Consider the following 27,273-nt stretch of genomic DNA (forward strand, 5'->3'; position numbering starts at 1 on the left):
TATTTATTGAGCGCTTACAGTGTGCGGAGCACTGTACTCAGCGCTTGGAAAGTACAATTCGGCAACAGATAAGAGATAATCCCTGCCCAACAACGGGCTCATAGTCTAGAAGAGGGAAGACAGACGACAAAACAGAACAAGTAGACAGGCGTCGATAGCATCAAATTAAATAGAATTATAGACACAGATCATTAATAAAATAAATAGAATAATAATTATGTACAAATATACACAAGGGCTGTGGGGTGGGGAGGGGGGTAGAGCAGAGGGAGGGAGTCGGGGGGATGGAGAGGGGAGGAGGAGCAGAGGAAAAGGGGGGCTCAGTCTGGGAAGGCCTTATGCCATGCTGATTTCACAGGAAGATGGAAGGAGGAAGAGAAGGGAGAGGCTAAAGAGCCCTGGACTGGGAGTCAGAAGGTCATGGGTTCTAATCCCAGCTCTACCACTTCTCTGCTGTGTGATCTTGGGCAAGTCACTTCACTTCTCACTGCCTCAGATACCTCATCTGTAAAATGGAGAGTGAGGCTGTGTCCAATCCGATTTGCTTATATCCACCCCGGTGCTTATTACAGCGCCTGGCACATAGTAAGCGCTTAACAAAAACCATAAGTAGTGAATAGTAGTAGCAGTAGTAAACAACATAATAGTACCAGCAGCGTGAGAAGCAGCGTGGTTCAGTGGAAAAGCCCGGGCTTGGGAGTCAGAGGTCATGGGTTCCAATCCTGGCTCGCCACTTGTTAACTGTGTGACTTTAGGCAAGTGACTTAACTTCTCTGGGCCTCAGTTGCCTCATCTGGAAAATGGGGATGAAGACTGAGCCCCATGCGGGACAACCTGATCACCTTGTATCCCCCCAGCGCTTAAAACAGTACTTTGCACATAGTAAGCACTTAAACAAATACCATCATTATTATTATTACCAGCAGTAGTAGTAGCAGTAATAAATCTAGTTGTCGAGTGGCAGTCAATCATTCATTCATTCATCAATCATATTTATTGAGTGCTAACTGTGTACAGAGCACTGTACTAAACATTTGGAAAGTACGATACGGCAATGAAGAGAGACAATCCCCGCCCACAATGGGCTCACTGTCTAGAGGGGGGAGACAGACATCAATTCAAGTAAACAGGCATCAATATAAATAGAATTATAGATATATACATATATACATAAGTGCTGTGGGGTGGGGAGGGGAGAGAAGAGCAAAGGGAGAGAGTCAGTGTGATGCGGAAGGAAGGGAAGCTGAGGAAAAGTGGGGCTTAGTCTGGGAAGGTCTCTCGGAGGAGGTGAGCCTTTAATAGGGCTTTGAAGCAGGGGAGAGTCATTGTCTGGCAGATTTGAGGAGGGAGGGGGTTCCAGGCCAGAGGTAGGACGTGGTCAGGGGTCGACGGCGGGACGGGAGAGATGGGGACAGGGTGAGAAGTTTAGCGGCAGCAGAGGAGCAGAGTGTGTGGGATGGGCTGGAGAAGGAGAGAGGGGAGGTGAGGTAGGAGGGGGCAAGGGGATGGACAGCTTTGAAGCCAAGAGTGAAGAGTTTCTGTTTCATGTGAAGGTTGATAGGCAACCACTGGAGATTTTTGAGGAGGGGAGTGACATGTCCTGAACGTTTCTATAGAAAGAAAATCCGGGCAGTGGAGTGAAGTTTCAGCGTGGCTCAGTGGAAAGAGCACGGGCTTTGGAGTCAGAGGTCATGAGTTTAAATCCCAGCTCGGCCACTTGTCAGATGAGTGACCGTGGGCAAGTCACTTAACTTCTCTGTGCCTCAGTGACCTCATCTGTAAAATGGGGATTGAGACTGTGAGCCCCACGTGGGACAACCTGATTCCCCTGTGTCTACCCCAGCGCTCAGAACAGTGCTCTGCACATAGTAAGCGCTTAACAAATACCAACATTATTATTATTATTATTATTATTAAGTTTGGGCTGAAGTGGGAAGAGGCAGGAGGTTGGGAGGTCAGAAAGGAGGCTGATGCAGTAGTAGCCATAGCAGTAATTGCCCAAGTAGTAATAGCAGTAGTCGTAGTAATAATGATGGCATTTGTTAAGCTCTTACTATGTGCCAAGCACTGTCCTAAGCGCTGCGGGAGACACAAGGTAATCGGGTTGTCCCACTTGGGGCTCACAGTTTTCATCTCCATTTTACAGATGAGGTAACTGAGGCACAGAGAAGTGAAGTGACTTGCCCAAAGTCCCACAGCTGACAAGCAGCAGAGCCGGGATTAGAACCCATGACCTCTGACTCCCAAGCCCGGGCTCTTTCCACTGAGCTTCACATGTCAATATCCTTGTACTCTGCCACTTTATCAGTAGTTTATTTTAATGTCTATCTTCCCCACTGGACTATAAGCTCCTCAAGGGGCAGGGATCACATCCACCGATGTTACTGTTTTCTCATTCATTCATTCAATAGTATTTACTGAGAGCTTACTCTGTGCAGAGCAATGTACTAAGTGCTGGGGATGTACAGTTCGGCAAAGGATAGAGACAATCCCTGCCCCATTAATATGGAGCTTCGGCACACAGTAGACTGTAAGCTCTTTGTGGGAAGGGATTGTGTCTACCAACTCTGTTGCACTGTCCTCTGCCAACCGCTTAGTAGAGCGCTCTGAATATCGTAAGTGCTCAATAACCACCAGTGACTGACGACCTTCTTAATACCAACTGAACAATTACCTACAAATACTGAAAGTGGAAACGTACTTAGACTCTCCTCCCCGTTCGTCCTCGAACTTGGATTTGCTCCCTTTCCTCACCCCTCCATCAGCGCCACAGCACTTTTGTTCACATAAGTAATTAATTTATTTATTTCTATTAATGCCTTTCTCCCCGGCTAGACTCTGTGCTCCTTGTGGGCAGGGAATGTGTCTACCAACTCTGTGGTATTGTACTCTCCCAAGCATTAGAACAGGGCTCTGCACACAGTAAGCGCTCGATAAATATCACGGATTGATTAATCTAAAACAACCACATTACATTTCTCCACTGTAACCAGAACCAGATAAAACTATATTGGATTCATTTTAACTATGATGTTTTCTTCTGCGCCTCCGATACAATACAATACAATACAAGAAAATTAGTTCCCTGGGCTAAGGAAACCATTCCGCCCGGATAAATCAATTTTACATTACGACGATGATGGAATAGCCCATTCGAAGGAAAGGCTAAAGCTCCAAGAGCAAAGCGTGATCTTTTCTCGGTGATACGATCAGCATTCGCACCATCCGCTGGTTGAGATTTTGCTATCGGTTCAGTTCTCTTTCCATTTCTCAATTTCTTATTTTTACGGAAGACAAATGGTGTCCTCAGACCCCGGAGAGAACAGAAGCACTGTGGCCGAGGGCCAGAGTCCGGGGCCGAGAGTCAGAAGGATCTGAGTTCTAATCCCAACTCTGTCACTTGCCTGCTGGGTGACCTTGGGCAAATCTCTTCACTGCTCTGGGACTCAGTTACCTCAAGTGTTAAATGAGGACTGAGAATATGAGCCCCTCATGGGATTGTGTCCAACTTTGATTAGTCTGTATCTACCTTAGGGCTTAGTACAGTGCCTGGTACAGAGTAAGTGCTTAACAAATACCATAAAAAATATAAAAAAAAGCAACAGCCCCACTTGCATAATAATAATAATAATGATGGCATTTGTTGAGTGCTTACTATGTTCCAAGCACTGTTCTAAGAGCCTGTGGGGGGTACAAGGTAATCAGGTTGTCCCATATGGGGCTCACAGTCTTAATCCCCATTTTACAGATGAGGTAACTGAGGCATAGAGAAGTTAAGTGATTTGCCTAAGGTCTCAAGCTAAGTGGTGAGGGCCGGATTAGAACCCCTGACCTCTGACTCCCAAGTCCATGCTCTTTCCACTGAGCCATGCTGCTTCTCTACATGAGGCAAGAAATCAAGAGACGTCACGCATGATGGTTCCACAGCAAGAAGATTGGCAATCGGAGCAGTGGAAATAGTAGAAGCAGCAGCAATAGTTTTGGTAATAGTAGCACTTATCCTATCCCGCCTTGATTACTGAATCAGCCTCCTTGCTGATCTCCCTGCCTCCTTTCTCTCCTCTCTCCAGTTTACACTTCACTCTGCTTCCCGCATCATTTTTCAACAAGAATGCTCAGGCTACGTTCCCCATTCCTCAAGAACCTTCAGTGGTTGTCCATCCACCTCCACATCAAACAGAAACTCCTCACCATTGACTTTAAAGCACTTAATCACCTTGCTCCCTCCTACCTCACCTCACTAATCTACTACAACTCCGAGCACATACTTCATTCCTCTAATGCTGACCTTCTCACAGGACCTCGATCTTATATATCTAACCTCCGACGCCTCGCTCACATCCTGTCTCTGGCCTGGAATGCCTTCCCTCTTCAAATCGGACACTGACTCTCCCCTCCTTCAAAGCCTGCCTGAAGACCCATCTCCTCCAAGAGGCCTTCCCTGACTGAGCCCTCCTTTCCTCTTCTCCCACTCCCTTCTGCATCTCCCTGACTCGCTCCCTTTATTCATCTCCACTCCCAGCCCCACAGCACTTATGTATCAATATCCGTCATTTATTTTATATTAATGTCTGTTTCCCCTCTAAACAGTAAGCTCACTGGGGGCAGGGAATGAAACTGTGATATTGCTACGTCATACTCTCCCAAGTGCCTAGTACAGGGCCCTGCACACAGTAAATACTCGATAAAAACGAATACGTGATTTAGCAACCATGCACGGGAAAGAGTTTCTCCACTCTGTTGTGGGGACACAGGACTTTGCTGTGTCAAGTGTTACAGAACACGCAGTTTAAAGAAAACAAGTAGGTTATCAAATTACTGTGATAGGAACAAACAGCAAAGTTGTCTTCAATCAACACAACCATTAGAAGGCAGCAACAAGATGGGATTGTTGGCTCATCAGGATCTGTTCCGGCTCCCCTGCTAACTTGGCACCGTCTCATCAGCTCAAAAACCACCGAGACCATTCCGCACCATGAGCGCCCCATTTCCCCCAACCTGTCATCTCCCAGCACTCTTTAGCCGACGGGGTGCAGGTTCTGGAAGCTCCTCCCACTGAGATGGGAGAACCAGCTTGGCCTAGCGGAAAGAACCCGGACCTGGGAGTCAGAGGACCTGCGTTCTAATCCCGGACCCACCACTTGTCTTCTGGTTGACCTTGGGCAAATCACTTCACTTCTCTGTGCCTCGGTTACCTCGTCTGGAAAATGGGAATTAAATCCTACTCCCTCATATTTAGGCTGTGAGCTCCATGTGGGACTGTGTTCAACCTGATTGCTTTGTATCTACCACAGTGCTTAGAACAGTGCTTGGCACATAGTAAGGGCATAACAAGTACCATAATGATAATAATTACTACTGTTATTAATAGTAACAATAATAATAATAAGTGTATCCAGACATTATGCTGCAATCTGAATTATCTCCACTAAATTTAACCCTCATAGTCAACATGAAATATTTTGTTAGGTGGGAGACTCCCCGACCTGTCTAAATCACGGTAATCTACCTATGCTTTCAATCAATCGATCAATCCATCCACCATTCAATACCGTTTATTGAGCGCTTACTCTGTGCAGTGCAATGTACATAGCACCTGGAAGAGTGCAACAAAGTTAGTAATCAATCATATTTATTGATCATTTTATTAAGTGCTTGGGAAAGTATAATAGAGCAGAGTTGGTAGACACATTACCTACGTATAATGAGCTTACCACTAAAAATACTTAAGGTATTGGTTAAGCACTTACTGTGCATCAAGAATTGATTGATCTATCAATTGCTGGGCTGCAGAGGTCACCCACAGATCCCACTCACATCCATCCTGACTTCTGGCCAGTCGATGCCAAGTGAAATCTGGAAGCTTCCTCGAGCCATGGAGAACCCACCTTCAGAGATCCATCATTTGAGCTCGATCATTAGCGCTCGATAATTAGGTTCCCAGGAAACTCATGCCCAGCTCACTGACAGTCCACCGGGACCCTAATTTTCCAGCTAACGAGGTGGGAAATTGCGAGTTTTTCCCCGGCCCTGAGGACAGAAGCCAAGTCTGAGCCTGGGTCAACTGTCCTCAACCCTGAGCAGGCACAGACGAGCACAATTTCATCTGGTCGCTGAGCACACAGATGAATACGGTTTGGTCTGGTCTCTGAGTGCAGGGGTGAGCCCGGTTTGGTCTCATCTCTGAGCGCACAGATGAGCACAGAATTGTCTGGTCACTGAGGGCAGGGGAGAGCATGTTTTGCTCTGATCTCTGAGAGCACAGACGAACACAGTTTGGTCTGGTCTCTGTGTGAACACATGAAGGTTTGGTCTGGACTGTGAGGGTAGAGACAAACACAGTTTGATTTGTTCTCTGAATTCATAAATGAGCACAATTTGGGCTGGTCTCGGAAGGCAAAGGAGAGCACAGTTTTGTCTGGTCTCTGAGGGAAGAGCAGAGAACATTTTGGTCTGTTCTCTGAGGGCACAGATGAAGAAGGTTTGGTTTGGTCTCTGAGAGCAGAGGAGAGCATAATTTCACCCAGACTCCGAGTTAGCAGATGAGCACAGTTTGGTCTGGTCTCTGAGGGCAGAGATGAGCACATTTCGGTCTGTTCTCTGAGCGCAGAGATGAGCACAAATCTGTCTGGTCTCTGAGGGCAGAGGCGAGCACAATTTCATCTGGTTTCTGAATGAGCAGATGAGCAAAGATTGGTCTGGTCTCTGAAGGCAGAGGCGAGCACAATTTCATCTGGTCTCTGAATGAGCAGATGAGCACAGTTCGGTCTGGTCTCTGAGCACACAGATAAACATAATTTGGCCTGGTCTCTGAGGGCAGAGACGAGTACAGTTCGGTCTGTTCTCTGAACGCAACAGATGAGCACAGATTTTTCTGGTCTCTGAGGGCAGAGGCGAGCACAACTTCATCTGGTCTCTCAGTGAGCAGAAGGGCACAGTTTGGTCCGGCCTCTAAGGGCAGAGGCGAACACTGTTTGGACTGATCGCCACGGGCAAAAGGTCCACCTCTCCCGGACATGCCTGGGGTCCAGGGACATTAGGCTATCAGGACCACAAGTTCCACAGCGTTTCCGTCTTCCCGAGGATGTGAGGGAAGTGGCATAGCCCCTCTCCATCCCCGACCAGGAAACAGCCCCCACATTTCACTCAGCTCATGGGCAGGAAGGACTCAATCATCAATATACAGATATGCTGAGCGCCGTCTGTGTGCTGAGCACTGTACTGAACGCTTGGGAGCATCCAAGAAATCAGAGAATTACAAGGAAAAGGAGATATGCTTCCATGACAGAGCAAGGTGTTCTGGCAATATTGGTCTAGAACATTCCCCATTTAATTAGCACCTTAGAGTTTGCTTAATTAACTAGTTACACCGCTTTCATTATGACTCACAAATCTCCACGCACGCTTGTAGCTAACACGTCCTGTGTCAAAAGGAAAAAAAAAATCTATTTTTATAGGTGACTAAGACTGTTTCATTAGGCTGCTTAAATAAAGATGATAATTGTTGCCCCAAAAGACTGGTGTTTATGGAGAACATAATTATCCCCATTGTATCACACTTGTCAATGCAGGGTTTGGGGGTTTTTGCCTATTTAGCTGGATCTAATTAGCAAAATTGAGAGTTAAATTCTAAAAAGGTCCAGAAAACTTTTCTCTGATCTGGACTGGATTTCAGTCACATTATCATGTTGCCTCACCCAAATTCTGCCCCAGCCAACATAACTCAGTGGAAAGAGTGGAGGAGGCCTGGGTTCGAGAAGCAGCGTGGCTCAGTGGAAAGAGCCCGGGCTTGGGAGTTAGAGGTCGTGGTTCTAATCCCAGCTCCGCCGCTTGCCTACTATGTGACTTTGGGCAAGTCGCTTAACTTCTCCGTGCCTCAGTTACCTCATCTGTAAAATGGGGATTAAAACTGTGAGCTCCACGTGGGACAACCTGATCACCTTGTATCCCCCAGCACTTAGAACAGTGCTTTGCACATAGCAAGTTTAACAAATACCACCCTTTTTTTTTTTTGAGCCCCAGTTCCGCTCCTGGTCTGTTCCGTGACCTTGAACAACTCCACTAATCTCTCTGGGCCTTGATTTCCTCATCTTTAAAATGGCAACAACATCCCTGTTCTCCTTCCCTCTTAGATTGTGAAGCCACTGATTTGATGACCTGCATCTTCTCCAGTGCTTAGCACAATGTTTTTTGGCACATAACAAATGCTTAATAAATGTCAAAATCATTATTAATTAATCAAAGTCTCTGATGTAGAAGCAGCGTGGCTCAGTGGAAAGAGCTCGGGCTTTGGAGTCAGAGTTCATGGGTTTGAATCCCGGCTCAGCCACTCGTCAGCTGTGTGACTTTAGGCAAGTCACTTCACTTCTCGGTGCCTCAGTTACCTCATCTGTAAAATGGGGATTAAGACTGTGAGCCCCACGTGGGACAACCTGATTCCCCTGTGTCTACCCCAGCGCTTAGAACAGTGCTCGGCACATAGTAAGCGCTTAACAAATACCAACATTAATATTATTATTATGTACATTTTCAGTAAATATTACTTCCAGGGAGTGTCAGCGCCATTGGCAGTACTCAGTCACAGTTAATTGTATTTAATGAGAACCTACTGTGTGTGCTGTACTAAGCACTTGGGAGAGTACAATATATCCGTATAACAGTATAACAGTCACAGTCCCTGCCCACAAATAGCTTACGGGCTTGAGTGGGGGCGGGACAGACATTATTAGAAATAAATAAATGACAGCTGTGGAGATAGGTGCTGTGGGGCGCGGAGGTGAGATGAATAAAGGGAGCAAGTCAGGGTGACCCAGAAGAGAGTTGAAAAGGAAAAGAGGGCTTAGTCCAGGGAAAGTCTCTTGGAGGCGTTGTGCCTTCAATAAGGCTTTGAAAAGGGGGGAGAGTCATTGCCTTTACCAAAGAGAATAAATACCACCCCCCCCCCCACCAGACCCAGTAACAGTTCTGGTGGACATTAATGATAGTACCAATAGCTATTCTGACTGATGGAGAAGCAGAAAAGCCTAGTTGGAAAAAGCCTGGGCCTAGAAGTCAGAGGGCCTGGGTTCTAATCCCGACTCCGCCCCTTGCTTCCCATGCTGGGCAGCAGCATGGCTCAGTGGAAAAGAGCCTGGGCTTCGGAGTCAGAGGTCATGAGTTCGACTCCCGGCTCTGCCACTTGTCAGCTGTGTGACTGTGGGCAAGTCACTTCACTTCTCTGGGCCTCAGTTACCTCATCTGTAAAATGGGGATTAACTGTGAGCCTCACGTGGGACAACCTGATTACCCTGTATCTACCCCAGCGCTTAGAACAGTGTTCTGCACATAGTAAGCGCTTAACAAATACCAACACTTTTTTTTTTGCTTGCTATGTGACCTGAGGCATCTAATGATGATGCACTCTGCTCCACTCCTGTCCTCCTCCTCCTCTTCCTCCTCCTCCTCCTTCTCCTCAGTCTTCTCTCCAGAGGCTCTCATCTATCAATCTCTAGGCCATGTGGAGGGGGAAATCAATATGAGATGAGAGAGGCAGTGCTTTCCGGCCTCTGGCACCAGGGATGGCCTCCCTCAGTAACCTCGGGGAAAAGGCTGGGCTCCTTTTCCTATGGAGACTTTGCAGCTCATCCAAAGGAAAGGGAGGGGCAGGAGCCCTTGAGGTCATTTCTCAGGGGGCAGGGGCTACCGACTGAACATCTTGGAGAAGAGTTGGCTTGGTCTGGAATACCTTATAACAATAATAATAATAATAATAATGGCATTTGCTAAGTGCTTACCCTGTGCCAGGCACTGTTCTAAGCACTGGGGTAGATACAAGCAAATGGGGTTGGGCACAGTCTCTGTCTCACAGTTTCAATCCCCATTTTACAGATGAGGGAACTGATGCCAGAGAGGTGAAGTTACTTGCCCAAGGTCACAAATCAGACATGTGGCAGAGCCAGGAGTAGAACCAGGTCCTTCAGACTCCCTGGCCTGGTCTCGATCCACTAGGCTACGCAGTTTCACATCCACGAACATTTCCATGTAGTCAGGAGGCTTCGGCGATGCCTCTCCCCTCACCCATGTGTATAGACAGACACACGTGTGCACTCGTACATGCGGACACAGACGCAACACAGACACCTACATGCACAAACCCGTGGGCTCGCCCAGACCCCCAGACTCTCCCCTCGCCCTGGCACTATGTGCTCAGCGGCGCGGCTGCAGGGGAGGCTTCTCCAACCTGCCCTTGTCCCCCCGGGAGGCTAAATTTGGCGATGAAGATGGAATGAAGAGGCATCTCGAAACCACACTCGATCTGAAGAGCAGATGTCCACAGAGATCCAATCTCTCCTTGCCAGCGGGAAGCGGCAGGCAAAACCCTTGACTTGCAGAGAAGGGAGGAAGGTGGGGGAGTGGGCGGCCCCAGGGAGCATTCAGGAGTCCAACTTGGGCTCTGTGATGTTAGGGGAGGGGATCTGCATGGGGAGACCCATCGTCCAGGGGCTGGGCAGGGTAAGAGGTCTGACAGGACCGTGGTTTGGAACAGAGACATTGCTTAGACTCTAGTTAGTCAGTCAGTCAATAGTATTCACTGAGTGCTTGCTGTGTGCAGAGCACTGTACTAAGCGAAGCAGTGTGACTTAGTGGATAGAGCACAGCCCTGGGAGTCAGAGGACCTGGGTTCTAGTCCCAACTCCACCACATGTCCGCTGTGTGATTGAGCAAGTCACTTCACTTCTCTGGGCCTCAGTTACCTCATCTGTAAAATGAGGATTAAGAGTGTGAGCCTCATGTGGGACAGGGACTGTGTACAAGCTGATCAATTCCCGTTGGGGGCAGGGATTGTCCCCATTTGTGGCTGTTATTGTACTTTCCCAAGCGCTTAGTACAGTGCTCTGCACGCAGTAAGTGCTCAATAAAGACGATTGAATGAATGAATATTAATCAATTAATTCATTCATTCAATAGTATTTATTGAGCACTTACTACGTGCACAGCACTGTACTAAGTACTTCGAATGTACAATTTGGCAACAGATAGAGACAATCCCTGCCCAATGGCAGGCTCACACTCTAAACTGGGGGGACAGACAACAATGCAAAACAGAACAAAACAGAAACAAGACAACATCATCAAGATAAATAGAATCAAGGAGATATACACCTCATTAACAAAATAAATAGCGTAATAAATAATATATACAAATGAGCACAGTGCCAAGGGGAGGGGAAGAGCAGAGGGTGGGGGGGAGGGGGAGCGGAGGGAAAAGGAGGGTCAGTCTGGGAAGGCCTCCTGGAGTAGGTGAGCTCTCAGTAGTACTTTGAAGAGGGGAAGAGAGTTAGTTTGGTGGATGTGAGGAGGGAGGGTATTCCAGGTCAGCAGTAGGAGGTGGACCGGGGTCGATAGCAGGACAGGCGCGACTGGGGGACTGTGAGGAGGTGAGTGGCAGAGGAGCGGGGCGTAGGGGGTGGGCACAAAGAGAGAAGCGAGGTGAGGTAGAAGGGGGCAAGATGATGGAGAGCTTTGAAGCCAAGAGTGAGGAGTTTTTGTCTCGTGCAGAGGTTGATAGGCAACCACTGGAGGTTTTTCAGGAGGGGAGTGACATGCCGAGTGACATGCCCAGAGCCTTTCTGTAGGAAGATGATCCGGGCAGCGGAATGAAGAATAGACTGGAGTGGGGAGAGACGGGAGGAAGGGAGATCCGAATATCTACCCCAGCACTTAGAACAGTGCCTGGCACATAGTAAGTTCTTAACAAGTACCATTATTATTGCTATTACAATACAAAAGACACATTCCCTGCCAACAGAGAGCTCGTAGTCTAGAGCCTAGAGTCGAGACTAAGTTTATTATGGCAGGAAACACGTCTACCAACTCTGTTATATTATATTCTCCCCAGAGCTTGGTAGAGTGCCCTGCACATTTTAAGTGCTCAGTAAATACCTCAGACTGATTGACTCTACCACCCCACCAGGGGCCAGGTTTTTGGGGTGCAATGTGGCCACCAGGCCAGGGAGTCACTAGACTTGTGTTCAGATTCTGGATTCTGCCCCCGATCTGCTGGTTGACCTGGGAGAAGTCACTATAATGACTTCTACGGGAAGCAGAGTGGCTCAGTGGAAAGAGCCTGGGCTTCGGAGTCAAGAGGTCATGAGTTCAACTCCCGGCTCTGCCACTTGTCAGTTGTGTGACTGTGGGTGAGTCACTTAGCTTCTCTGTGCCTCAGTTCTCTCATCTGTAAAATGGGGATTAACTGTGAGCCTCACGTGGGACAACCTGATTACCCAGTATCTACCCCAGCGCTTAGAACAGTGCTCTGCACATGGTAAGCGCTTAACAAATACCAACATTATTATTATTATTATAATAATGATAACTGTGGTATTTGTTAAGTGCTTACTCTGTGCCTAGCTCTGCACAAAGCAGTGGGGTAGATACAAGATTATTTATTTAGATGTATGCCTGTCTCCCCCTCTACACTGCGAACTCGTCATGGGCAAGGAACATGCCTACCAACTCTGTTGTATTGAGCTCTCCCAAGAGCATAGTCCAGTGCTCTGCACATAGTAAGGGCTCAGTGAATACCACTGACGATGATGATACAAGATTATCAGGTCGGGCACCTTCCTTCATGGAGTTCACAAACTAAAGAGAATGGTGAATCAGAATTCCATCCCCATTTTATAGATGAGGAAACAGACAAAGAGCAGTGAAGTGACTTGCCCAAGGTGACACAACAGACAGATGGCAGAGCAGGGATTAGAACCCAGGTCCCCTGACTATCAGGCCCGAGATCTTTCCAATAGGCCATGCCTATTTCCCTGGGCCTCCAATTCTTCACCTGCAAAATGGGGAAAAGATACCTGCTCAGCTCCTGCTTAGATGGTAAACCGCATTGAGGACAGGAACTGTGTCTGATTTTTCTTTTATGGTATTGTTAAGCACTTTACTACGTGCTAAGCACTGTAATAAATGCTGGGTTAGATCCAAGTTAATCAGGTTGGACCCAGTCCCTGTCCAACATGGGGCTCACAGTCTGCAGCAAGGTGTAGTACAAGCTCTCATATTATCCCAACTGGATTATTGCATCAGCCTCCTCACTGATCTCCCATCCTTCTGTCTCTCCATGCTCCAGTCCATACTTCACTCTGCTGCCTGGATTATCTTTCTGCAGAAACGTTCTGGGCATGTCACTCCCCTCTCAAAAACCTGCAGTGGTTGCCTATCAACCTCCACACGAAACAAAAACTCCTCACTCTTGGCTTCAAAGCTCTCCACCCCCTTGCCCCCTCCTACCTCACCTCCTTTCTCTCCTTCTACAGTCCACCCTGTACATTCCGCTCCTCTGCCGCTGCTAACCTCCTCACGGTCCCTCGCTCTCTCCTGTCCTGCTGTCTACCCCCGGCCCACGTCCTACCACTGACCTGGAACGCCCTCTCTCCTCACATCCACCAAACTAACTCTCTTCCCCCTTCAAAGCCCTTCTGAGAGCTCACCTCCTCCAGGAGGCCTGCCCAGACTGAGCCCTCCCTTTCCCTCTGCTCCTCCTCCCCTCCCCATTCCCCCAACTCCCTCCCTCTGCTCTTACCCCTTCCTCTCCCCACAGCACTTGTGTCCATTTGTATATATTTATTACTCTATTTTATTAATGATGTGTAGATATCTATGATTCTATTTATCTTGATAGTATTGATGCCTGACTACTTCTTTTGTTTTGCTGTCTGTCTCCCCCTTTTAGACTGTGAGCCTGTTGTTGGGCAGGGATTGTCTCTATCTGTTGCCAAATTGTACATTCCAAGTGCTTAATACAGTGCTCTGCACACAGTAAGCGCTCAATAAATACGACTGACTGAATGAATGAATGAATAGAGCATGGGCCTGGGAGTCAGAAGGTCATACGTTCTAATCCCGGATTCGCCATATTTATGCTGTGTGACCTTGGGCAAGTCACTTCACTTCTCCAGGTCTCACTTACCTCATCTGTAAAATGGGGATTGAGACTGCAAGCTACATGGGATAGGGATTGTGACCAACCCAATTTGCTTGTATCACTCCAATGCTTAGTTGGCAAAGAGGTCGGGGGGAATCACCTAACACCCCAGCTCCAGGGCAGCTGAAAACAAAGCCCCCTCCCCATCCATGTGCAGCCCCTCTCCTCATTCATTCATTCAATTGCATTTATTAAGTATTTACTGTGTGCAGAACACTGTAACTAAGCATTTGTACTCAGCCCCAGGGGCTTCTCCTCCAGTTCCATGGCAGGCAGCCCATGACCAGTTTCTCCCTTAAAACTGTAAGTTTATTGTGGGCAAGGAATGTGGCTGTTTATGGTTCTTTCATTCATTCAATAGTATTTATTAAGCACTTATTATGTGCAGAGCACTGCACTAAGCTGGTTCATTCATTCATTCAATAATATTTATTGAGCGTTTACTATGTGCAGAGCACTGTACTAAGCGCTTGGAATGTACAAATCGGCAACAGATAGAGACAGTCCCTGCCCTTTGACGGGCTCACGGTCTAATCGGGGGAGACGGACAGACGAGAACAATGGCAATAAATAGGATCCAGGGGAAGAACATCTCATTAAAACAATAGCAAATGAAATGAATCAAGGTGATGTACATCTTATTAACAAAATAAATAGGGTAATGAAGATATATACAGTCGAGTGGACGAGTACAGTGCTGAGGGGATAGGATGGGAGAGGGGGAGGAGCAGAGGGAGAGGGGGGAGAAAAGGGTTTAGCTGTGGAGAGGTGAATAGGGGACGTAGAGGGAGCAGAGGGAAAAGGGGAGCTCAGTCTGGAAAGGCCTCTTGGAGGAGGTGAGCTTTAAGTAGGGTTTTGAAGAGGGGAAGAGAATCAGTTTGGCGGAGGTGAGGACGGAGGGCGTTCCGGGACCGCGGGAGGACGTGGTCCAGGGGTCGACGGCGGGACAGGCGAGAACGGGTGACGGAGAGGAGGTGGGCGGCAGAGGAGCGGAGCGTGCGGGGTGGACAATGGAAAGAGAGAAGGGAGGAGAGGTAGGAAGGGGCAAGGTGATGGACAGCCTTGAAGCCTAGAATGAGAATACAGTGGTTCTACTGTACTCTCCCAAGCAGTCAATCCCCTTCCCCCCTCCTACCTCACCTTGCTACTTTCCTACTACCTCGATCTCGCCTATCTTACCCCCGAACTCTTACCCTTGGAACACACTCCCTCCTCAAATCTGACATTCATTCATTAATTCATTCATTCAATCGTATTTATTGAGTGCTTACTGTATGCAGAAAACTGTACTAAGTGCTTGGACAGTACAATTTGGCACTGTATTGCGAGACAATGACTCTCCCCCATCTTCAAAGCCTTACTGAAGGCACGACTCCTTCAAGAGGCCTTCCCTGACTAAGCCCTCCTTTCTTCTTCTCCCACTCCCTTCTGCATCACCCTAACTTCCTCCCTTTATTCATCCCTCCCCCAGCCCCACACCAATTATGTATTTATCTGTAATTAATTTATTTATATCAATGTCTGTCTCCCCCACCAGTCTGTAAGCTCATGGGCAGGGAATGAGTCTGTTTATTGTTCTATTGTACTTTCCCAAATGCTTAGTACACTGCTTTGAGCACAGTAAATGCTAAATAAATACATTTAAAGGAATGAATGATGAATGCTTAAAACAGTGTTCTGCACACAGTAAAGGCTGATTAAATTCCACTGTTTGACTGACAGGATCAAAGACCGGCCCAAGCCCTTGCAACTTCTGAGGCGCTTCTGGGAGAGCGGGGAATGTTGGCACCTCATGATGTCACCAGGGCTTGAGCAGCAAATGCCGAGCTAAATGTGGAGGACGAAGAATGTCAAGAACGATGAATGTCGAGGATAATAATAATAATAATAATGTTGGTATTTGTTAAGTGCTTACTATGTGCAGAGCACTGTTCTAAGTGCTGGGGGAGATACAGGGTCATCAGGTTGTCCCACATGAGGCTCACAGTTAATCCCCATTTTACAGATGAGGTAACTGAGGCACAGAGAAGTGAAGTGACTTGCCCACAGTCACACAGCTGGCAAGAGGCGGAGCCGGGATTAGAACCCATGGCCTCTGACTCCCAAGCCCGTGCTCTTTCCACTAAGCCACGCTGCTTCTCACGCTGCAGGATGACACTGCCCAAACTGGCTGAAATGTATCCCAAGCAGGGAACGACTGGCAGAGACCATTCATGAAGCAGCACAGCCAGAGAAGCAGCGTGGCCTAGTGAAAAGAGCTCGGGCCCGGGTGTCAGGGGATCTGGGTTCCAATCCTGGCTCCGCCACTTGACTGCTGTGTGACCTCGGGCAAGTCACTTCACTTCATCTAAGTTCCCTCACCTGCAAAATGGGAATTCACTACCTGTTCTCCTTCTTACTGAGACTTTGAGCTCCATGAGGGAACTGATTGTCTTGTATCTCGTAGCTACCCTAGCTTGGCACGTAGTAAGCGCTTAATAAACACCACAATTATTATAACTATTTATTATTATTATGAGAATCCAGGAGATAGCAGCTCTGACTCTATGTTTGGAGAAGCAGAGTTGTGGCACCTTTGCGGATATGCACTAGTCCTTCGTGGGCCGGTGAGGAATGGTGTGTCTACTTATTTCCTGACCCCATTCTCTTAGGCTGTGGAGAGTGATCTGTAAGATACACATTCCTTCACTGTACATAATGAAAGTGACATTTTAAAAACAAAAGTGCAGTGCAAATGATGGCAGAAAAAGTCACATTTTCCTGGATTATGGATGTTTACAAGCCACCAAGAAAATTATCTTGTTCTTTCCTCTCCAAAATCCTTGAGCAAGTTGTCTCCATCCGCTGTCTCCAGTTTCTGTCCTCCAGTTCCCTCCTTGACCCCTTCAACCCCCTTCATTTCACAGAAACCGCCCTCTCAGAGGTCACCAATGTTTTCCTTCTTGCCAAATTTGACAGACCTTCCTTAGTTTCAGAGAACACCTGCCTCTTGTGTCAGGGGTGGGGGCCAGGGGGAGATTGGGGGTGGGGAGGGTGTTGGGAGGGTACCTGATCACAGTGTCCGCTCCCAACATCTCACCCAGGGGAGCTCTGTTACCTAATTCCTGTCAGGAAGATGTTCAGGCAAGCCCTGGGGGCAGGTTTACTGGCCCCTTGAGGATCAGACCTGCTGATTCCTCAAACTCCCAGATTCTCTGTACGTCACAGACCCGTGATCCTACGACCATGTGACTATGCAGTCACTTTGAAGTTAAGCCACCCATCATCTGATGGCTTTAAAGCCTCCATGTCTGATTCCCACCAGTGGATTCTCTCCCAGCACTAAGCACAGTGCTTTGCATACAGTAAGCACTCCATATGACTGAATGAATAAATGAGCACAGTGCTCGGCAGACAGTAAACATTTAAAGAATATTACAATTGGGCCTACTACTAGCATTAATCCGGACGACCAGAGATCACAGACGGGTCACTTTCCATCACGGAGGTCCCTCAGGCCCCCGAAGCCGATTTTTGCCACAATGAGGCGGTCACAGTGTGAAATCCTGGGCCAATGTCAACCCCAACATGGCCAGGAAGGTTGAGCCTGGGCCTCAGGCGCCGCCCGGCCCCCGACTTACTTGTTCTGCATCGTGTTCATGATGACCCAGTCGAATGGGTAGACATTCTTCCCAATTAGGTTCTTGAACATGATGAACGTCTCCATGAGGAAGTCCTACAACGCGAGGGGAGACGCCTTGTCAATCAATCCGTACATCCTTCCATTAACTGTTTTTCTTTTTTTTACGGTATTAGTTAAGCGCTTAGTATGTGCCAGACACTATACTAAAGCACTGGGGCAGATACAAGTTCATCAGGTTGGACACGGTCCTGAGTGCATACTGTGGGCAGAGCAATCAACTAAGCACCAACTAAGCATCAACTAATCGAGAAGCAGCGTGGCGCAGTGGAAAGAGCACGGGCTTTGGAGTCAGGGCTCATGAGTTCAAATCCCAGCTCTGCCACTTGTCAGCTGTGTGACTGTGGGCAAGTCACTTAACTTCTCTGTGCCTCAGTTCCCTCATCTGTAGAATGGGGATTAAGACTGTGAGCCCCACGTGGGACAACCTGATTCCCCTATGTCTACCCCAGCGCTTAGAACAGTGCTCGGCACATAGTAAGCGCTTAACAAATACCAACATTATTAAGCACTACGGAGAGTACAAAAAACAGAGTTGGTAGACACACTCCCTGCTCCGCCCCACATCTGCTGTGTGACTTTGAGCAAATCACTTCACTTTTCTGGGCCTCAGTTACCTCCCCTGTAAAATGGGGATTAAGGGTGTGAGCCCCATGTGGGACAAGGACTGTGTTCAACCTGATTAACTTGTATCTACCCCAGAGCTTAGTACAGTGCTTGGCACATACTGAGTGCTTAACAAGTAGCGTAATTATTATTATTATTATTATTACTAGCTTACAGTCTAGAGGGAAAAACACCACTAATGAGCTTTTGCAAAGAGCAGGTACCTGACTGCTCCTATCAATCAATCAATCCATCAAACGATTGTCTTTATCGAGCATTTACTGTGTGCAGAGCATTATACTGAGTGCTTGGGAGAGTACAATATTACAATATATCTGAGTTGGTAGATTAGTTGTTTGCCCACAGAGTTTACAGTCTAGAGGGGGAGACAGACATGAATAGAAATAGATAAATTATGTAGAAGGACATACGCACTGTGGAGTTGAGGAAGAGGTGAATACAGCGTAAAAATCCAACAGAAACAAGTGGGAGAAGGCAAAATGAGGACTTAGTTGGGGAAGGCCTCTTGAAGAGATGAGATTTTACTCACTGAGAGTTGGGGAGAAAACCACACACTTATAGACACAAACCTTGCTCTCAGGTACCTTACAATCAACTCTGAGCAGAACACTGTACGAAACATTTGGAAATCGATCGATCAATCAATCATATTTACTGAGCTTTTACTATGTGCAGAGCAGTGCTTGGGAGTGCAATATAACAGAGTTGGTGGATGTGCTCACTGCCTATAACAAGCTTACGGTCTACTGGGGGAAGCAGACTTTGAAATATTTAAGAATGTGGACGTAAGCGCTATAGGGCTGAGGGTGGGTGAATAAAGGGTATAAATCCAAGTACAAGTGTGATGCAGAAGGGAGAGTGAGTAGGGGGAAAGATAGTGATGTGATTTTAATAAGGCTTTGTAGGTGGAGAGAGTGATGATCTGTCAGATACGAAGACGGACGGAGTTCCAATCCAGAGGTAGGACGTGAGTGAGACGTCACCTTCGAGACAGACAAGATTGAGGTACTATGAGTAGGTTGGTGTTAAAGGAGAGAAGTACGAAAGAACAGTTAGTAGACACCATCCCTGTCCCAAGGAGCTTAGTTCCTAACTAACCATTCATATTAAAACAATAGAAAATGAAAAGATAAATACAGGAGGAGTCTGTCCCCTTCTAGACTGTGAGTCTGTTGTGGACAGGGATTGTCTCTATTTGTTGCTGAACTGTACTTTCCAAACAGTACAGTGCTCTGCACACAGTAAGTGCTCGATAAATATGATTGAATGAATTGAATGAATATTTGGCTGTCATACTCAGACTCTAAGCTCTGTGAGGGCAGGGAATGCTTTACTTGCTTCCATTAAATTATCTGAAAGGCTGCAGAGTGTGCTCTGTAAAGAGGAGGTACGCAATAAAAATTTATCAACTGCTAGTTGTACATTCCCAAGCGCTTCACACAGTACCCTGAGCTCAGTGGGCACTCAGTAAATCCAATCCTTGATGGGTCATTTAGGTTGATAAGAAAATGCCCATCTCCCCCACCATGATGGAAACACCAGGCTGCTAGCTGGATTCTTTGGGGTGTTGACTTAGTGACTGATCAATAAATAAGAGTGATAGTCAGTCGATCATATTTATTGAGTGCTTAATGTGCACGGAGCGCTTAGAATTTGAGAGAGTTCAATATAACAATAAACAGACACATTGCCTGCCCATAGCGAGCTTAGAGTCTAGAGGGGGAGGCAGACATTGGATGAATAAATAAATTATAGCAGCATAGGATAGTGGATAGAGCATGGGCTTGAAGTCAGAAGGTCATGGGTTCTAATCCCAGTTCTGCCACTTGTCTGCCATGTGACCTTGGGCAAGTCATTTCACTTCTCTGGGCCTCAGTTACCTCATCTGCAAAATGGGGATTGAGACTGGGAGCCCCAAGTGGGACAGGGACTGTGTCCAACCCGATTTGCTTATATTCATCCCAGCGCTTAGTACAGTGCCTGGCACACAGTAAGCTCTTAACAAATACCACAGTTATTTCTATTGTTATTATTATTATTATTATTAACTGGTAGCGGGATGGGAGTGGGGACGAATGAAGGGAGCAAGTCAGGGTGATACAGAAGGAATAGGTAGAAGATGAAAGGAAGGCTTAGTCAGGGAAGACCTCTTGGAGGAGATGTATGTTCAATAAGACTTTGAAGGAGGGGAGAGTAATTGTCCGTCGTAATTGAGAAGGGAGAGAGTTCCAGGCCAGAGGCAGGACGTGGGCTAGGGGTCGGCGGCAATATAGACGAGAGGGAGGCCTCTAAACTGTGAGTTCCTCTAGACGGTGAGCTTGTTGTGGGCAGGGATTGTCTCTCTTTATTGCTGTATTGTACTTTCCAAGTGCTTAATACAGTGCTCTGCACACAGTAAGTGCTCAATAAATACGACTGAATGAATTGAATGAATGGAGGCACAGTGAAAAGGTTGGCATTAGAGGACTGAAGTTTGCGAGCTGGGTTGTAGTAGGAGAGTAGCAAGGTGAGGTAGGAGGGGGCAAGATGATTGACTGCTTTAAAGCCAATGGTGAAAAGTCTCTGTTTAATGTGGAGGTGGAATGGCAACCCCTGAAGGTTCTTGAGGAATAGGGAAACATATCCTAAACACTTCTGTAGAAAAATAATCTGGACAGCAGAGCGAGTATGGACTGGAGTGGGGAGAGACAGGAGGCTGGGAGGTCAGCGAGAAGGCTGATCCAGTAATCAAGGCGGGATAGGATAAATGCTTAATGTGGTACCAGTTTAGATGGAGAGGAAAGGGCAGATTTTAGTGATGTTGAAAAGGTGGAACCAACAGGATTCAGTGATGGACTGAATATGTGGGCTGAATGACGGAGAGGAGTCAAGGATAACGCCGGAGGTGAGGGCTTGTGGAGAGAGGAAGGATGGTGGTGCCTTCTGCAGTGATGTGAAAGTGAAGAGGAGGACAGGGTTTGAGTGGGAAGATAAGGAGTTCTGTTTTGGACACGTTAAGCTTGAAGTGACGTGAGGACATCCCAGTAGAGATATCTTGAAGGCAGGAGCAAATGCGAGATTGCAGAGAAAGGGAGAGATCAGGACTGAGAATGTAGATTTGGGTGTCATTCATAAATTCAGTCGTATTTATTGAGGGTTTACTGAGTGTAGAGCACTGTACTAAGCGCCATAGGTATCATCCGCATAGAGGTGGTAGTTGAAACCATGTGAGCGAACGAGTTCTTCAAGGAACTGGGTGTAGATGGAGAATAGAAGGGAACCCAGAACTGAACCCTGAGGGATCCCCACAGTTAGGGGGTGGGAGGCGGAGGAGGAGCCCATGCAAGAGAAAGAGTAGGAGTGGCCAGAGAGCTAGGAGGAGAACCAGGAGAGGACAGTGTCAATGAAACCAAGGTTGGATAATGTTTCCAGGAGAAGGGGGTAGTCGACAGGATCGAAAGGCAGCTGAGAGGTTGAGGAGGATTAGGATGGAGTGGAGGCTGGTGGATTTGGCAAGAAGATCATTGATGACCTTTGAGAGGGCAGTTACTGTGGAGTGAAGGGGACGGAAGCCAGATCGGAGGGGGTCAAGGACAGATTTGGAGAGGAGCTTGAGACAGTGATAAACTGACTGTTGCAAGTAATCAACTCCAATAGCAATAATGCTCATGGTATCTTTGGCTTGACAACTGGGAGCAGGAATGTGTCTGTTGCTATAGTAATGTCGGTATTTGTTAAGCGCTTACTATGTGCAGAGCACTGTTCTAAGCGCGGGGGGGAGATACAGGGTAATCAGGTTGTCCCATGTGAGGCTCACAGTTAATCCCCATTTTACAGATGAGGGAACTGAGGCACAGAGAAGTGAAGTGACTCGCCCACAGTCACACAGCTGACAAGTGGCAGAGCCGGGAGTCGAACTCATGACCTCTGACTCCGAAGCCCAGGCTCTTTTCCACTGAGCCACGCTGCTTCCCCAGCCACGCTGCTTCCCCAGCCACGCTCCCAAGTGCTTAGTACAGTGCATTGCACACAGTAAGCGTTCAATAAATACAATTGAATGAATGAATGAATGACAATCAAATGGACAATGCCTGTTTGACAAGGAATTTAAATCAGCCACTCTAACGAAGCCTCAGTCCACCCAAACTCAAGGCAGAGATACCCAGGACAGTAAGGATCTCAATAAAAAACTCAATCCTGGCCCTGAAATTCCCATCGGGTCAGTCACAGAAGGCCCCGGTCAGAACTCAGTGAATTAAGCACTTTATCATTAGAGAAGCAGTGTGGCCTCATGGCTACAGCCCGGGCCTGGGAGTCAGAAGGACCTGGGTTCTAATCCTAGCTCTGCCACCTGCCTGCTTGTGTGACCTTGGGCAAGTCGCTTCACTTCTTTGGGTCTCAGTTCCCTCATCTGCAAAATGTGAGCCCCATGTGAGACATAGACTGTGCCTCTACCTGATTAGCTGATTATTCCAGCGCTTGGCACATAGTAAGCACTTAACAAATACCATAAAAAAATTACCACGCAGAAATGGAATATGAAAGCTAATCATCTCACTCTAGCGCTTCCCCTAACAACAATGATATCCCTTGATTAAAATCTCCCAATAATTGCTACCTGTAGGTTTTGATTAGGTAACGATCCTGTGAAAAGACAAATTATCCGTCTGCTCCCTCTCTGACTGTAATTTAAGATGTTATCTGTGGAAAAACTCAACCAGTTACCCAAGCATGTCTATACGAAGGCTTTTTCAATCTGTTACAACCGTCTCTATCCCTTTCATTGATCGAAATATGATCGGTCCGATGTAGGGAGTGTGAGATTTATCTGAACACGAGTCTAGCTATTCCGGGGAAGCGGATACAGGATCCCTGACTGAGTGATCAACCAACCGATCGATCAATCAGCTGTATTCATTGAGTGCTTCTTGAGTGCGGAGCAAAACTCGGAATGATAAATGGGACAAAAACACTCGGCGAATCTTCTGCTCTTTCCTCTTCTCCCACTCTCTTCTGCGTCGTCTTGACTTGCTCCAATTATTCGTCCCTTTCTGTCATTTACTTATTTATATCAGTGCCAGTCTCCCCCCGCTCTACAGTGTAACCTTCTTGAGAGCAGGGAATGTGTCTGTTTAATGTATTCTTCAGTAATAATAACTCTGGTATTTGTTAAGCGCTTACTATGTGCCGGGCACTGTACTAAGGGCTGGGGCGGATACCAGCAAAGTGGGTTGGACACAGTCCCTGCCTGTCCCACGTGGGACTCACAGTCTTAAGCCCCACTTTACAGACAAGGGAACTGAGGCCCAGAGAAGTGAAATGACTTGTCCAAGGTCACCCAGCAGACAAATGGCGGAGCTGGAATTAGAACTCAGGTCTTTTTGACTCGCAGGCCCGGGCTCTTTCTACTAGGTCACGGGGATGTGGAGCAGATTTGGGGGTCCTGTTCTGGACCATCATGTTTGCCAATGGAATGTGGATCCCAGAAATCGGGAGTCAACACAGGCTTCCAAACCTCCGGAATCTTCCAACTCTAAAAGCCAGCAGGGAAGAGACGAGGGCAAGGCAGAACTCCCTGCCGGAGATCAGCGGGGACAGATACGATTTGGCAGGATGGATGCATGGAAGTGGGGAATGTAGGGAGAAGTAATGGAGAAGCAGCGTGGCTCAGTGGAAAGAACCTGGCTCAGGAGTCAGAGGTCATGGGATCTAATCCTAGCTCCGCCACTTGTCAGCTGGGTGAGTTTGGGCCAATTACTTAACTTCTCTGTGCCTCAGTTACCTCATCTGTAAAAGGGGGATTAAGACTGGGAGCCCCACATGGGACAACCTGATTACCTTGTATCTCCCCAAGAGCTTAGAACAGTGCTTGGCACAGAGTAAGTGCTTAACAAATACCATCATTATTATTATTATTAGGGAGGGAAGTACATTTCAGGAGGAACAGCCATTGCCTAATGTTAGGAGCCCGGGCCTGAGAGTCAGAGGACCTGGATTCAAATCCTGCTATGCCATTCGTCTGCTGGGTGACCTTGGACAAGTAACTTCACTTCTCTACGCTTTGGTCTCTTCACTTGTAAAATGGGGATTCAGTACCCGTTCTTCCTCCTATTTTGACTGTGGGCCTCATGTGGGCAGGGTCTTTGTTTGACTTGACTACCTCAAATCTACCCCATCTCTTAGAACAATGCTTGACACACACTAAGCATCAACTATAATAATAATAATAATCAGGGGAGGATATGAGGTTGTAACTATATTGTAGTCTCTTAAAAGCTTACCTAGTACAGGGCTCTACAGACAGTAAGTGCTCCAAAAATACCACAGAAGGGTTTTGATTTTTACAATGATGGATCTGTGACCTTTGCACATTTTACATCCACCCCACACCACTTATGTACATATTTAAAATTGAATATTAAAAATTTCTCATTTATTCATATTAACGTCTGTCTCCCCCTCTAAGACCATTAATAATAATAACAGTAATGGTATTTGTTAAGTGCTTACAATGTGCCAAGTACTGTTCTAAGTCCTGGGGTAGATACAGGATTAGCAGATTGTCCCACAAGGGGCTCACAGTCTTAATCCCCATTTTACAGATAAAGTAACTGAGGCACAGAGAAGTTAAGTGACTTGTCCAAAGTCATACAACTGACAAGGCGTGGAGCTGGGATTAGAACCCACGACCTCTGACTCCCAAACCCATGCTTTTTCCACTAAGCCACACTGCTTCTCTCAGCATTATGGGCAGGGAACATGTCTGCTAATTCTTTTGTAATCTACTCTTCCAAGCACTTAAATACAGCGCTCTGCGTGTAGTAAGCGCTAAATAAATACAATTGATTGATTGATTAGGAAATAACAAAACACTAATGAGAAGGGCATCAGATGACAGGGTTGCCTGCCCAAGATGAAACTTACCACGACATCAGTCCTCATTTTCCCCAGGGTCTTGATGAGATGAGCATAATGGTAGTCTTCCATCTGTCGTAAAATGGCGGTCATGCTAGCCACAAAGTTTCCCTGTGGACATAATGGATAGAGAGGTGAAATGGGTGGGAGCCAAGCCTGTTTGGGAAAAGCAGAATCATTCTTCTCGGGATATGGCCAGGAGCACCGGGCACGTTGACACCAGTCCCCGTTTCCATTCTGTTCGGTACCAGCACAGAAATCCCTCTGGCTGGTGGACACTGTAGTCCTCTTCCGTATACCTGCCATTTTAAATTTGGCTGGGAGGTTATCGGCAGCTATTCTAGCTTTCGAGCCACGTGTTGTTAATGGAGGTGAAATTCAAGGACTTGTGGAGGAGCTTGGAAATGAACCGATTGGAGGAATCATTTCACCCCTTGCCTAGTTGAGCCAGCACAGGGTGGATGGAGAATATGCCCCAGTGGGCCACACTTTCCAGAATGCACTGAGGCCATGCCACGAGGCCTGGCTCATCCAGAATCAACCTTGACACTGGGGCAACCCAGCCAAGGACACAGCTGCTCCAGAGACTAATGCTCCAGTGGGAGGACAGCCCCCTGGCCCAGCCCCTGGCCCAAACCCTGGCAACACTCTTTGAAAGTGAAGAACACAGAACTGGGAGTCGAGAGACTTGGGTTCTAGGCCCAGCATTTTCTAGATGAGAAAATGGAGGCACAGAGGAATTCTGACTTGCCCAAGGTCACAAAGCCTGGATTAGAACCCAGGGGGTCTCCCAAGCCCATCCTCTTTCCACTAAGTCACACCACTCCATGTAAGCAGATGACAAATTCATCAAGGGCAAGGGACCACATCTCTTCCTCTTATCATTTGAAAAGCAACATGGCCTGGTGGCAAGAGCATGGGTTTGGGAAAGAGGACATGAGTTCTAATCCCGGTTCTGCCACTTGCCTGCTGTGTGACCTTGGGTAAGTTACTTAACTTCTCTGTGCCTCCATTACCTCATCTCTAGAATGGGGATGAAGACTGTGAGCCCTACGTGGGACAACCCGATGACATTGTATCTACCCCAGCACTTAAAACAGTGCTTGGCACATAGTAAACGCCTAATAAACAACAACATTATTATTACTGGGTGCACAGCACTGTACTAAGCATTTGGGAGAGGACTACAATAATGAACAGACACACTCCCCGCCCACAACACTGTCCCACATGGGGCTCACAGTCTTAATCCCCATTTTACAGATGAGGGAACTGATGCACAGAGAAGTTACGTGACTTGCCTAAGGTCTACAGCAGACAAGTGGTGGAGGCAGCAATAGAACCGTGGTCCTTCTGACTTCCAGACCCGTGCTCTATCCACTAAGCCAACCTGCTTCTGAGTGAGTGTTCACTCAGTAAATTCTGAAAGGGATGAATGAAAACTCGTAGTCCAGGAGGAACTCCTGAGAAAATGAACTGGAAAAAACTGAAAGAAAAGAAGAGATAAGAAAAGATGCCCAGGTGGTAGCCAGGGCAGGAAACGTGTCTGTCAACTCTGTGATACTGTACTCTCCCAAGCGCTTAGTACAGTAAGCACTCAACTAATACCACTGATTGATTAACCAGTGCTTTAGAGAAGCAGTGTGGCTCAGTGGAAAGAGCATGGGCTATGGAGTCAGAGATCATGGGTTTGAATCCCGGCTCTGCCACTTTTCAGCTGTGTGACTTTGGGCAAGTCACTTAACTTCTCTGTGCCTCAGTGACCTCATCTGTAAAATGGGGATTAAGACTGTGAGCCCCACGTAGGACAATCTGATTCCCTTGTGTCTACCCCAGCGCTTAGAACAGTGCTCTGCACAGAGTAAGAGTTTAACAAATGCCAACATTATTATTATTAATAACCAGGGAATGAGGGGCCCAATGCTTCCATCCATTCATAATAATAGTGATACTTGTTAAACGCTTACAATGTGCCAAGCACTGTACTAAGCGCTGGGGTAGATGCGAGATAATCAGGTCTCATTATGGTGGCTCACAGTCTAAGGAAGAGGGAGAACGGGGATTCTCATTTGCAGATGAGAGAACTGAGGTCCTGAAAGGATGA

General features: G+C 47.2%; 1 protein-coding gene across 2 annotated transcripts in view; it reads right to left on the reverse strand.

Moving 5' to 3' along the window:
- Window positions 1-27,273, reverse strand: part of DOCK1 (dedicator of cytokinesis 1) — a 395,003-nt gene that overhangs the window by 144,669 nt on the left and 223,061 nt on the right. For both annotated transcript variants that reach the window (XM_029059688.1, XM_029059687.1), the window contains exons 28-29: window positions 25,179-25,280; window positions 17,590-17,684 (exon numbers count right to left, since the gene is read on the reverse strand). In XM_029059688.1, the coding sequence (XP_028915521.1) occupies window positions 17,590-17,684; window positions 25,179-25,280 (197 nt within the window). The remainder of the gene's footprint in view (window positions 1-17,589; window positions 17,685-25,178; window positions 25,281-27,273) is intronic.

The sequence above is a fragment of the Ornithorhynchus anatinus genome, chromosome 3 (genome assembly GCF_004115215.2).
Source record: "Ornithorhynchus anatinus isolate Pmale09 chromosome 3, mOrnAna1.pri.v4, whole genome shotgun sequence".
Taxonomy (NCBI): domain Eukaryota; kingdom Metazoa; phylum Chordata; class Mammalia; order Monotremata; family Ornithorhynchidae; genus Ornithorhynchus; species Ornithorhynchus anatinus.